The 10,584-nt window shown below is 34.3% G+C and overlaps 1 protein-coding gene and 1 pseudogene across 2 annotated transcripts; one reads left to right on the forward strand and one right to left on the reverse strand.

The window, feature by feature from the left end:
- Positions 1-607: 607 nt before the first annotated feature.
- LOC138324001 (uncharacterized) lies at positions 608-4,874 on the reverse strand. 2 transcript variants are annotated; one of them, XM_069268976.1, is made up of 3 exons: positions 4,229-4,874; positions 3,616-3,717; positions 608-2,048 (listed from the first exon to the last, which is right to left on the reverse strand). In XM_069268976.1, the coding sequence occupies exons 1-3, from the start codon at positions 4,590-4,592 to the stop codon at positions 1,339-1,341; spliced, it is 1,176 nt and encodes a 391-aa protein (XP_069125077.1). In that variant the 5' UTR covers positions 4,593-4,874; the 3' UTR covers positions 608-1,338. The 2 variants fall into 2 exon arrangements, with proteins under 2 accessions (XP_069125077.1, XP_069125076.1); XM_069268975.1 differs by having other exon boundaries at positions 3,616-3,819.
- A 2,170-nt stretch (positions 4,875-7,044) lies between these two features.
- LOC138324452 (uncharacterized) lies at positions 7,045-7,779 on the forward strand (annotated as a pseudogene).
- Positions 7,780-10,584: the final 2,805 nt, after the last annotated feature.

The following is a 10,584-nucleotide window of genomic DNA, read 5'->3' on the forward strand; positions in this document are numbered from 1 at the left end:
AATTTTGTTTTGTCCACATGGTTGGAATTACTTCCTTGTCCCATATCAATATTATATGTACCTACCATATTGCCCGTAGACCATTTTACAAAGACGTTTTAAGAGTCTAGATCAAAAATAGATAAAAACTTTGTTCTACGAGGTAGTATACACGAATACCATGTGTTACAGGTTTTGTCATTAAAGACGGTCGTCGAACAATGTCAGATTTTGTTCAGTACCTGCATGTTTTTACATACGGGTATATTCCGTGTTACTTCACTCATGCACAATACTACATAAGTGAACCTAAAAATATTACTTCATTATAGTAAGGTATAACTTCAAGCGAACATATTACCAACACCGTGTATATTATAGAACACGATTTTACCGAAATTGGTCTATGGACACTGTTTCGGGTCCATATAGATATAACCTGTAACTAATCATCAGATCCCTGTGGAGAAAATTATAAATTATTTTTTTACCTATCCCTGTGATCGAGCAATTGTTTCCATGTTGCCTGTCTTAAAGTACTACAGTGATTTGATAATACAATTAATTTCATATAATTTCAAGCTGATAGATTAATAGGAAATGACAAAAAAATTGTTCAAAATTCAAATACAATACTAATTTTTTATTCAATGACTATTTAATGATTATGATTTAAATCGCACTATATATTTTCACAAACTATGGAAAACATATTTACAGGAACAGTGTCAGTATCCAAACAAATCTCAAGTCTTAACCTGATTTTCCTTAAGAAATACATCAAAGGTAAAGTTTTCTCGGTGTAAAATGTTTCATACATATGTAGTGAATATCAGTTTTGCTCTTAGAGTAATCCGATATTTTTTAACGATATGTATCTTCTTTTTTTAATTCAAAGATAGATCGCCTCCATTTGCCCTATTTTTCCAGATTATATTATGTGTTCTCCGAGATTTGTGTACAGAAAACTAGACTGGATTGCCTACCGTAGTTTTTTTACTCCCAGCTAGGCGTCGCTGCGAAAAAAACCAACATATAAATGAGCGCAGCCTAGTGAGGAGAATTAAAACTAAGGCAGGTAACCCAGTCTAAAAGAAAACAAATATCAAGTTATGACAACACTGCGGGATCAACATCATCAAAAACAGGTATCAATGGTATTTCATAATCTACTTTTGTTGTTGTGGTTTTGTACAAGTCCAGGTTTTGTCCCAAGTCTTTGTGCATGCCTGACGTTTTAAATTCCATGAGGGAAGCTAGGCGTCGCTGCGAAAAAAACAACATATAAATGAGCGCAGCCTAGTGAGGAGAATTAAAACTAAGGCAGGTAACCCAGTCTAAAAGAAAACAAATATCAAGTTATGACAACACTGCGGGATCAACATCATCAAAAACAGGTATCAATGGTATTTCATAATCTACTTTTGTTGTTGTGGTTTTGTACAAGTCCAGGTTTTGTCCCAAGTCTTTGTGCATGCCTGACGTTTTAAATTCCATGAGGGAATGGAGACAGTTAGGGGTGAAAATAGTAAAATTCAAGAAAAGCCAAATAATTACAATGGTATCAACCTTTAATTCTGACGTTCCATTCGGGGAATCCATCCATAACTTCAGTTGTTTCTCAATGTGTAAAAGGATATCATTCTCTGGCTCATAAAGACAGATGGTTACATGATTTGAGGTAGCTCCAAATGTTGGAATGAAGAACTGTGATAGCGAGATTTCATTCCTGTTCACCTGAGCGAATCCGTTTGTTATAGCTTGAACCAAGACTCGTTGTAAGCCTGTTTGACACATCAAAACTGTGTCTTCATTTCTGTCATATTCATATTTCACCTCAGCTGAATAATCACAGCTTTCTCCATTTTTTAGTATCGGATCCTCCTCATTTTCATCAAAGTTCTCGTTTTCCTTTCGTCTTTGTTTCATTATATGTTCATCATTATGTTCATCGTCGCCAGAATCATCCTCCTCTACATCTTGGCTGGTCATGTATTGTGTCTGAACCACCACAGGAATTTTTGAGTTCAGGTAAATATCTACTCGACCGTGCCATGTTCCACAGGACCCTGTATAAATAAATAAACATATCTTTCTTTTTTAAAATATATAACTTATCACTTATTTTCATATTCCAATTAATATATATGTACATGTGTATTCGTCAATCCATTTGTTTATTATTATTTTATTTTACTGAAAACGCATATACCCATGTACAGGGATTTCAATATCAGGCCGATTTGGGCTAAATTACATTAGATAGCATATAGATGGTATAGAAAAATGCCCCCTGAAATTGCAATTTGTACCGCCTCTCCTGAGAGATAATGAAACCCCCTGCATGTATAATTATAAAGTGGTATTCCTACTCTACCACCTCATTTTAGAGATTTTCGCTCGAGCTAGTGTGCGTTAAAACATTATTGCGGTTATTCAAAAATTTTCGATGCTTTCGTATATCATTTATACATTGCAAACGTTTATCACTGGCTAACTTGTTCAAGGTTGTTTTTTAACTAAAATTTTGGTATACCAAATATTTTTCTAATTACGTATTTTCCCTAATGAGGGCGCCGGGCACGGGTAAATGGCCGAGGGGGCGCTGTTATTTGACACCATTTTTAGATGGGTTTTTTTTTCTGAAACAAATTATAGTCATCTTGCTTTTAGTTTCGTATTTTTCTGCAACTTACTATAACCAACTTACGTTTTGAAGTCAAGTAAGTATTACTCAATAATGAAGAAATGTTTGCACCAGAAGTATCAAACCTTGGTTAAATATGTCTGTTTCGCGGAATTTTTGGCATTTCATGCTAGCCTGTTTGTTTACCATGTTACACAAAATGGCGGACGTTGCTTTCGATCGCTACTTTCGTTTTGTGGCAGATCGGAAATACCGACAAGAGTACACAATAAAATGCTTAGAAATGATAGCATTCCTGTTATTTAGGAACCTTTATCATAGATATACAGTAAGTATTCGTAAATTCTGTATAGACATCGCTAAAATGTTGTTGCCAGTTAGTCTTCATCCATACACGTGTGTTGGGCATTCAACCGACACGTTTTGTTTTTTTAACTTGGCGTTCTCGCTGTTTCTATGTGTAAACAGTTGGCAAAGATGTCCTAAGTTGTTAAACGCAATAAATTTAGTGCTTATACAAGCTGATCGGATATCTGTTAAGCATCAGATTGATTTGAAACAGTATTTTATTAGCGTCTGCAAGGACAAATCGTCACAATCTGGCACAAAAATTGTATTTTTCGGCAGAAAACGTGGGGGCGCCCTTATTAGAGGAGGCGCTTTTAATAGGGAAAATACGGTATATGTCGGTATCGGTATACGTCCCCCCCCCCCCCCCCCCCCCCCTCACACCTTTTTTTGTTTCTGCTAGAAACACTGAAATTGATTTAACTGAATTACACCGTCAATATTCTAAGCTGCGATAGCTCAAAGCCTTATCATAGAAGCAGCTACTCGTCAATCAACCATATAATAATACAGATAAATTTGATATTATATCTAATATAGTGGGTTTTTTTCCAGAAAAGTTGAATAAAATACAATTGAAGATACATGTTTATTTCCGAGACAATCTGATATTTGGATCCAATAAATATATGCAATCTTACCTAGTGCTGTATTTCCCTTACAAATTTCAGCTTTGCATCCACAGCCGCACATTATTGGACCGGGTCCTATTTTATCATCTACCTCATACACTTTGCCTGGTACTAATTGTGAAAACAAGTGGTTAGCTAGCACAGTTATAACCTGGCTCTTGTCACTTTCTTTTCCCGAAATTGTTTTTATTGCATTTTCGTGGTTTCTTCGCTCTGTGGAGATATGACTTTGGATTTTCAAATAAGAATACATATTCCAAAAAAATACAACATAATTTTTATTTGTTTTATTTTACAAAAGTAGAAACAGAATTAACAGATATTTATATATATGTACATGTAAAATAGTGCATGTTATCATATACACATGTCCATGTATCGTTTCTGTCAAGCCGGGACAGAAAAAGATCAGGAAATTATCAATTGTAATTAAATTATTAACGTTCTTTAATGATATTAACATATTGAGTTGTTCATGTATATTATGTAACTATAATTATAAATTATGCCTAAACTGTTACTATTTATTTACCATACAGAATTCTACATTCTAGAAGTACGTTGTTGATGTAAGTGGTGTAGGGGAGACAACTCCCAAATACAGAGGTTACAATAGACTTACCACGTAAGAATTCCAAAATACATAAGAAAGCGTGTCGCCCGTCCAGGTCGATTTTCTCAATGTTGTCAACTCCAAATCTAATAAAAGTTTCAAGAATGGACACATTTAAAAGAGAATTAAATTTGACTAGTCCACACTCTGCCTTCCCATACTCGTTGTAATTTCTACGAAGTCGGTCTTCGGTCAACTTTAGCGAAACCCAAGCATCGTTGAAAGCTGTTCCTAGTAAAGCGTTGCTCCATTTAATAATTAAGTTGAAAAATCCAGCTGGTGAAGAATGATCTGCCGAGATTGGTCGTTTTAAGCTTTGCTTTAAGCATGCTTCCTCGTCGGTTCCTCTAAAAGCAACAAGTCTATTTGCCATCTCTGCTCTATTTACATGAATGAATCGAAAATGAAAAAGCTGGCTTTTCGTATGCACTGTTTCGTACTTTCTACTTTCGTTTTGATATGAATGCACTATATGCAAAGTAAAACATTGTTATTCCAAAACACACATTAGTAGTATACTTATAGTTTACATGGCTTCTGTTGAATATATATATATATATATATATATATGTATTATAAAAAAAAAGGAAAAAAGAAAGAAAGACATATTAGTTAAACGCACAAAAGAAAAAGACCCAGACATTCCCCTGCGCCACCCCCCCCCCCCCCCCCCCCCCAAAAAAAAAGGAGTAATCAGAAAGAAAAACATGTATTTGTCAAAAAAATATTACCTCTTGGTAAAAAGTACTCTAAATTTGTTTGACCTTTCTTGTGACGAAATCAATTTTAATTGAACCTATACATGTATATAGGCTAATAATAAATCTAAATAGAAAGAGAACTAAAATATCTTATACAGGTACACGTAAATAATATTTCACTTAATGTTGATAAAAGACTATCAGGTATCTACTGTTTAACACCCAATTACGATACAGAAAGCTATCAACTACAATTTATATCTCTGGTTACGTAAACGTATGCCAGTGGTTACTATCACTGTCGCTATATTCACCTCTAGAATATACGTGATACTAACCCCTGGTACAACAAATATTCATATATAGACGCCGTCAATCTATCAAAGCCTTAAGTTCACATGTAATCATTTGCTACCCCATTTGAAGTAAAAAAAATATCAGTGAGAGTTGTCGTTCCTGAAGCGAGTTTTCAATGAGTCCGGTACCAGCAGATATCATAGGAAAACCAGTACTGTAAACTATACATGTGCATATACCTTTCAATGTCAAATCACATCTCATGCACCACAAATATTTAGTGATCGATCATTATTCCAAGGACATATGTCATTCTGCCTTTCTAGTAAACGGTCTTTTGTACAAAATATACAATTCGGGTTTTAATGTTAAATTTTGGAGACTTTTACGTGACTCGTTCTGCAAACGGAGCGACTCGTATCCAATACGCCAAGAGGTAGGTCAAGGTCGAGCATTCTCTGCATGGTGTTTTGTAATGATCAATTATCTTGCCGTTGAAATAGATAGTCAGAACTCCGTGTTAGACATTGACATACCTTGTGTACTACTAGCAGATGATACGTTATTACTATCTGTTTCGCCTTCTCTGCTTCAAAACCAACTATAGACACAGTATTTCTATACTCTAAGAAGTGGCGTTTAGAGTACAACTCTGCTAAAAGTTCAATAGGCTCCGTAAGTCTCGTTTCGCGTTACTTCCGGTTTTCAACTTCCGGGTACATCCAGGATCCCGGCGTCGGTAGCAACCTATGGTGTTATGCATTCGGATGCACTTACCGGGCGGGAGGAACGTATACATGCAGTGTATTTAGGTTCCCGAAAGACCCAAAGGAAAGGAAGAAATGGGTTGAAAGATGCAGGTTAATATTTAACGGTAAATTTGTTCAGACAGAGATTATTCAGATATAATCAGTAGTCAATATCAGGTCATGAGTAGTACACGATTCACATGTCCTTGTCATCGGCTGTAAACAATAAATTAGGTCTAACATTATTACTACGATAGCATATATATGTACTACGATAAAGAACCTCTTGAATATCGAAGACGATCTATATTTGTACAATGTATAATTACTCCAGATACTGTGTACAGCCACGTTACCACCTTAGTTGACACTATAGCACCCCTCTGTGTTTGTTACCATCTTCACAGTGCTTCTTCTAGGGACTTGCCTTGCAGTTGGACCTTCACTATGACTGTACTTTAATATATCTTTCTGTAGATTTTCAGGTGTAAGCCTATTAAATGAGGCAGTATGTTTTTTACCACATTATCCATTTATTTCTTCTGTTTTCAATAAAAGGTGTACATTAATATCTGTCTTATTTATCTGTTCCGACTCTGATTTATTGGGGGAAAAATGCAGACTTAAGTCAAACTTCAGTGGTTTTCCTTTTATAACATTTAATTGAGAAAGATTTTGATATACCCTATCAGACCCATTAAGTGTCCTCGTCCCTAAAAGGGCCCCTTCCCCTATTTGGGGCTTCATTTTCACCAACCTCAATTTATATGTAGACTGAAAGTATGAAAACTGTGAAGGAGTTGGGTTTTTTTTAAATTTCCTTTGCAAATTGATTTATGTCTTCTTTGTGTTATGCAATTCTTAAGAACTTATTGGGTCTAATAAGGTTAACCAGCTAAACCTGCCTATATTTTTAGTTTTTTCATATGAATATTAAGACAATTTAAAAAAGAAATAAAACTAATAACATAGGCAGGATTAGCTGAGTATAATATTGTAAAAAAGTGTTGTGAGAAATTCAGGCCTTAAGTTGTCTTTACTAGGGTCTAGAGTTCCACAAAAAGTTCACATCTGACCAAGAGACAGAACCCTGAATGGCAACATTTTAATTACCAACAAATTCAGACAAAAGCAAAGTTTGTAAATGTTATGTTATTTAATTCTCAGTTCAAAAACTGGAAGAAGAAATATCACATTTCAAAGATGAAATAAAATTTAAGATCTCAAATTTGAAAGGAAAAGAATGTCAACAAAAGACATATCAGCCCTTGGCATTCCTAGTCAGCTTAAATCCAAGGGATCTATGTGCAAGTCATTTGAAGATTTCACATTAGCTAGGATAGCAATAGATGCAACAGAAACCTTCAGACATGAACAGCCAGTCTCTGGCATATAGTCGTTACAAGAGCAGGCATACAGTAAAAGTTGTTACATGTGCTGCCCCTAATGGAGCACTAGTTCAGACTACTTCTGATTCTGAAGTAGTAGACCATTGCAAACTTTTTGACCAGCTGGAACCAGGTGACATGTTACTTGCTGACAAAGGCTTTAACACATTTGATAAACTTCCTGCTGGTGTGTCCTTAAATATCCCACCTTTTCTTTCAACAAAATGTCATTTCACAGAAGAGGCTGGGCATTGTAACAATGTTGGAAGAAGCAGAAAACATGTTGAAAGGGCAAATGAGAGAATTAAAAATTTTGACATTTTAAATAATTTTCCAGCTCAGTATAGGCATTTATTTACAAAACTATTTCAGCTATGCTGTTGTCTTATTAACCTTCACATTTGTTAAAGGAAATAGTTAGATAAAATTTCTATTTTAATTAAAAGCTGATTTAATGACCAGGTTTGAGTTTATACTGACATGGATTTCTGCATAGATATTTGATTATAAGTCTTGTTCTTGGTATGGACAAATATTTCAAAGGTGTAAAAATTAAAATTAGAAAATATGTTGTTATAGAGTAAGCACATTGAAATATATTGCATATAGAAAATATACAAATTATATGTATAATAACTGGGCAAATATGTTGACATGTTAATTCTATTTCAATAATATATATTGAGAGCTATAAAGTTTGACAAATAAGACTGTGACATTAAGGCAAAGTCTCGAACAAATATGTATGAGTTATGCTTTATGTATGTTAAGATGAGACATACATGTATCTACAGAAGTCAGTTAATATAATTAATCATAAGACTTCAGAAATGTGAAATGGAATATGTTGACCATATCTTGATTTCATGGTATGAGCATATGTATTCATTTCACTGCACTGTATAAGTAAATACATGTAATGGCTTTTGGCAATACTGCAAAAATGAATTTAATTTCTTGCTCTTATTTGTCTGTGTAATATTAAAACTATATATGGATCATGTATTTGGGTTTGGGGTTTTATTAGTTTAACGTCCTATTAACAGCCAGTGTCATGTAAGGATGTGCCAGGTTATGTAGTGGAGGAAAGCCAGAGTACCAGGTGAAAAACCACTGCCAGCGATCAGTACCTGGCAACTGCCCCACATGGAATTTGAACTCGCGACCCACAGGTGGAGGGCTTGTGGTAATATGTCAAAACATCTTAACCACTCGGACACCGCGGCCCCTATTATTTATTGTAATTCTCCAAATGCTCGTTACTTGTGTAACATGTGGAAAACTCTTCTTGAATTGTCTGTTTGAAAATGACAGTGCATATTACTTCAGCAGTTTTCTTGTAAAAGTAAAATAATGGAACACATATATTTAATGCAATGTTAGATGCCCATAAGTCTTCCATGACTATTCTGATTTTCTGTAAATCTTTGGGTGCATGTCCACACTGAGTTCCAGTTAAGGAAAGCTGTCCCTGAATCTGGTGTCAATAATCAATATTCTCCTTTAGTATGAGATGTTCATCACTTGAAAGATCTGAAACAACAGAAGAAGCTATTCAGTGCATTAATAAATTTGGCATTAAATTTCTGTTTATCTATTTTAATTTATATACATGAAATACAATAATGTGTATATTAAGTTCTTTTTTATTCAGTATACACTATCAATTACTTATTGGCTGTATTATATAGTCATGCTCTAAAATTATAATGTATGAATATTAATCAAAACAGTGTTTGTTTGTCTTTTGTTCAGTGTTAAAAACTGATTCTTGGTCATGAATAAATCCTGAAAAATTTAATATAACATGCAACTTTTTCTCAGTTTTAAATTTTAAATTACCCAGTATAAAATCTTTTTGAGACAAACATGCTTCAGCTACTGTCATTTTCTTGGCTGAGAATAGGCATTTCACCTCAATTATGTGTGGTGACAACAGTAGCTGGTCTTTGTGCTGTAAGTGTACATTTACATTACTTGAAAATGTACCCTGTACAAACCAATCAGGAGAAGCTCCAATGATGCCGGATTCATGAAACCATATACCTATAACATGAAAATCAGCAATTTAAACAAATATTTACGGACATTTTAATTTGACAATTTGTTTAAATTGATCAAATACCAAACTGGTGTCATGAAAATTCATATTCCATACCAATATGTAAGAGATAAATAAAAACATGCAAATGTAAAGCAAAGTACCAGGACGAAAACTGTCTTTGTGAAGAGTCCTGTCTATGAAATAAAAAAAATCATCAAACAAGTTAAATAATTTGATATGCCATGAGCCTAAGCAATTGGAATATCAAATTATTTAAGTTTAATAAAATTCAAATTACACAGCCACAAGTGTAAGATTCTATTCATCACATAACTTAATAGTAATATAAGTGAAACTTAATAATTTCGTCTCTATATAAAACAGTAGAAATCCGGCTCGGATGTGATATTTCTGTCTACTGAGACAATTATGCGAAATATACAGATTATGACGTCACAACTACACGTGACATAATAGTGTTACATATTAAACATGTGTCTTAAAATACTTATGACATGGCTGTATTACATGGTTGGTCTGGCCAGATAATTGGTAAATGACATTTAAAGTATTTGGTACACTGATGGAGATTATATTTATGTGTGTGTATGTATGCGTGTGGGTGGCCATAAACTTGCCTGTCTCTAGATTCGCTCAAGATTCGCTCAAGGTACATCGTTGAAAGTGTTCCATGTCACTTGTTAAGATGTATTGATAGTTCTTTCTTTACTAATGTATAGCGTACAACGCGTACTTAGAATTTGACTTCCGGTTGCTCGGTAAAAATAAATATATACAGTGTATATACAGTTCGTTGTGATTAAAAAAGAAAAACACTGTAAGGTACTTCTTCAACTTCTTTTGCAGGCTTGTTCCATGCTTGTTCATAGGTGGTTATAGTAATATCATCGTAGGAGATGATGTAACATATTTAAGTCAATAGTCCATACATATGTTACTATATATAAATTTAGATAGTCATCCATCCTATGTGAAAGAGGGTTTAAATTTAACTCTATAATATTAACCCCCCCTGCTTTGCAGTATGCATCAATCCCATTTGTTTCTTTGGTGATACCCCACTGAATAGGGGCTCTCTTTTCCAGATTGTACGCACTCAGCATTTTTTTAAACTGGGTCATGAGGGTGTATTATTGCATAAATATATAACTTCACAGTTTATGCA

This window comes from Argopecten irradians, chromosome 5 (assembly GCF_041381155.1).
Source record: "Argopecten irradians isolate NY chromosome 5, Ai_NY, whole genome shotgun sequence".
NCBI classification, from domain to species: domain Eukaryota; kingdom Metazoa; phylum Mollusca; class Bivalvia; order Pectinida; family Pectinidae; genus Argopecten; species Argopecten irradians.

Bases quoted from the DNA above. Each gene is read 5' to 3' on its own strand.
- LOC138324001 (XM_069268975.1), bottom strand. From the start codon at position 4,592: ATGGCAAATAGACTTGTTGCTTTTAGAGGAACCGACGAGGAAGCATGC. The intron at 3,820-4,228 runs GTAAGTCTATTG...ATATCTCCACAG, and splicing joins TATTTTGGAATTCTTACGTG to AGCGAAGAAACCACGAAAAT. The intron at 2,049-3,615 runs GTAAGATTGCAT...TTATTTATACAG, and splicing joins TAAGGGAAATACAGCACTAG to GGTCCTGTGGAACATGGCAC.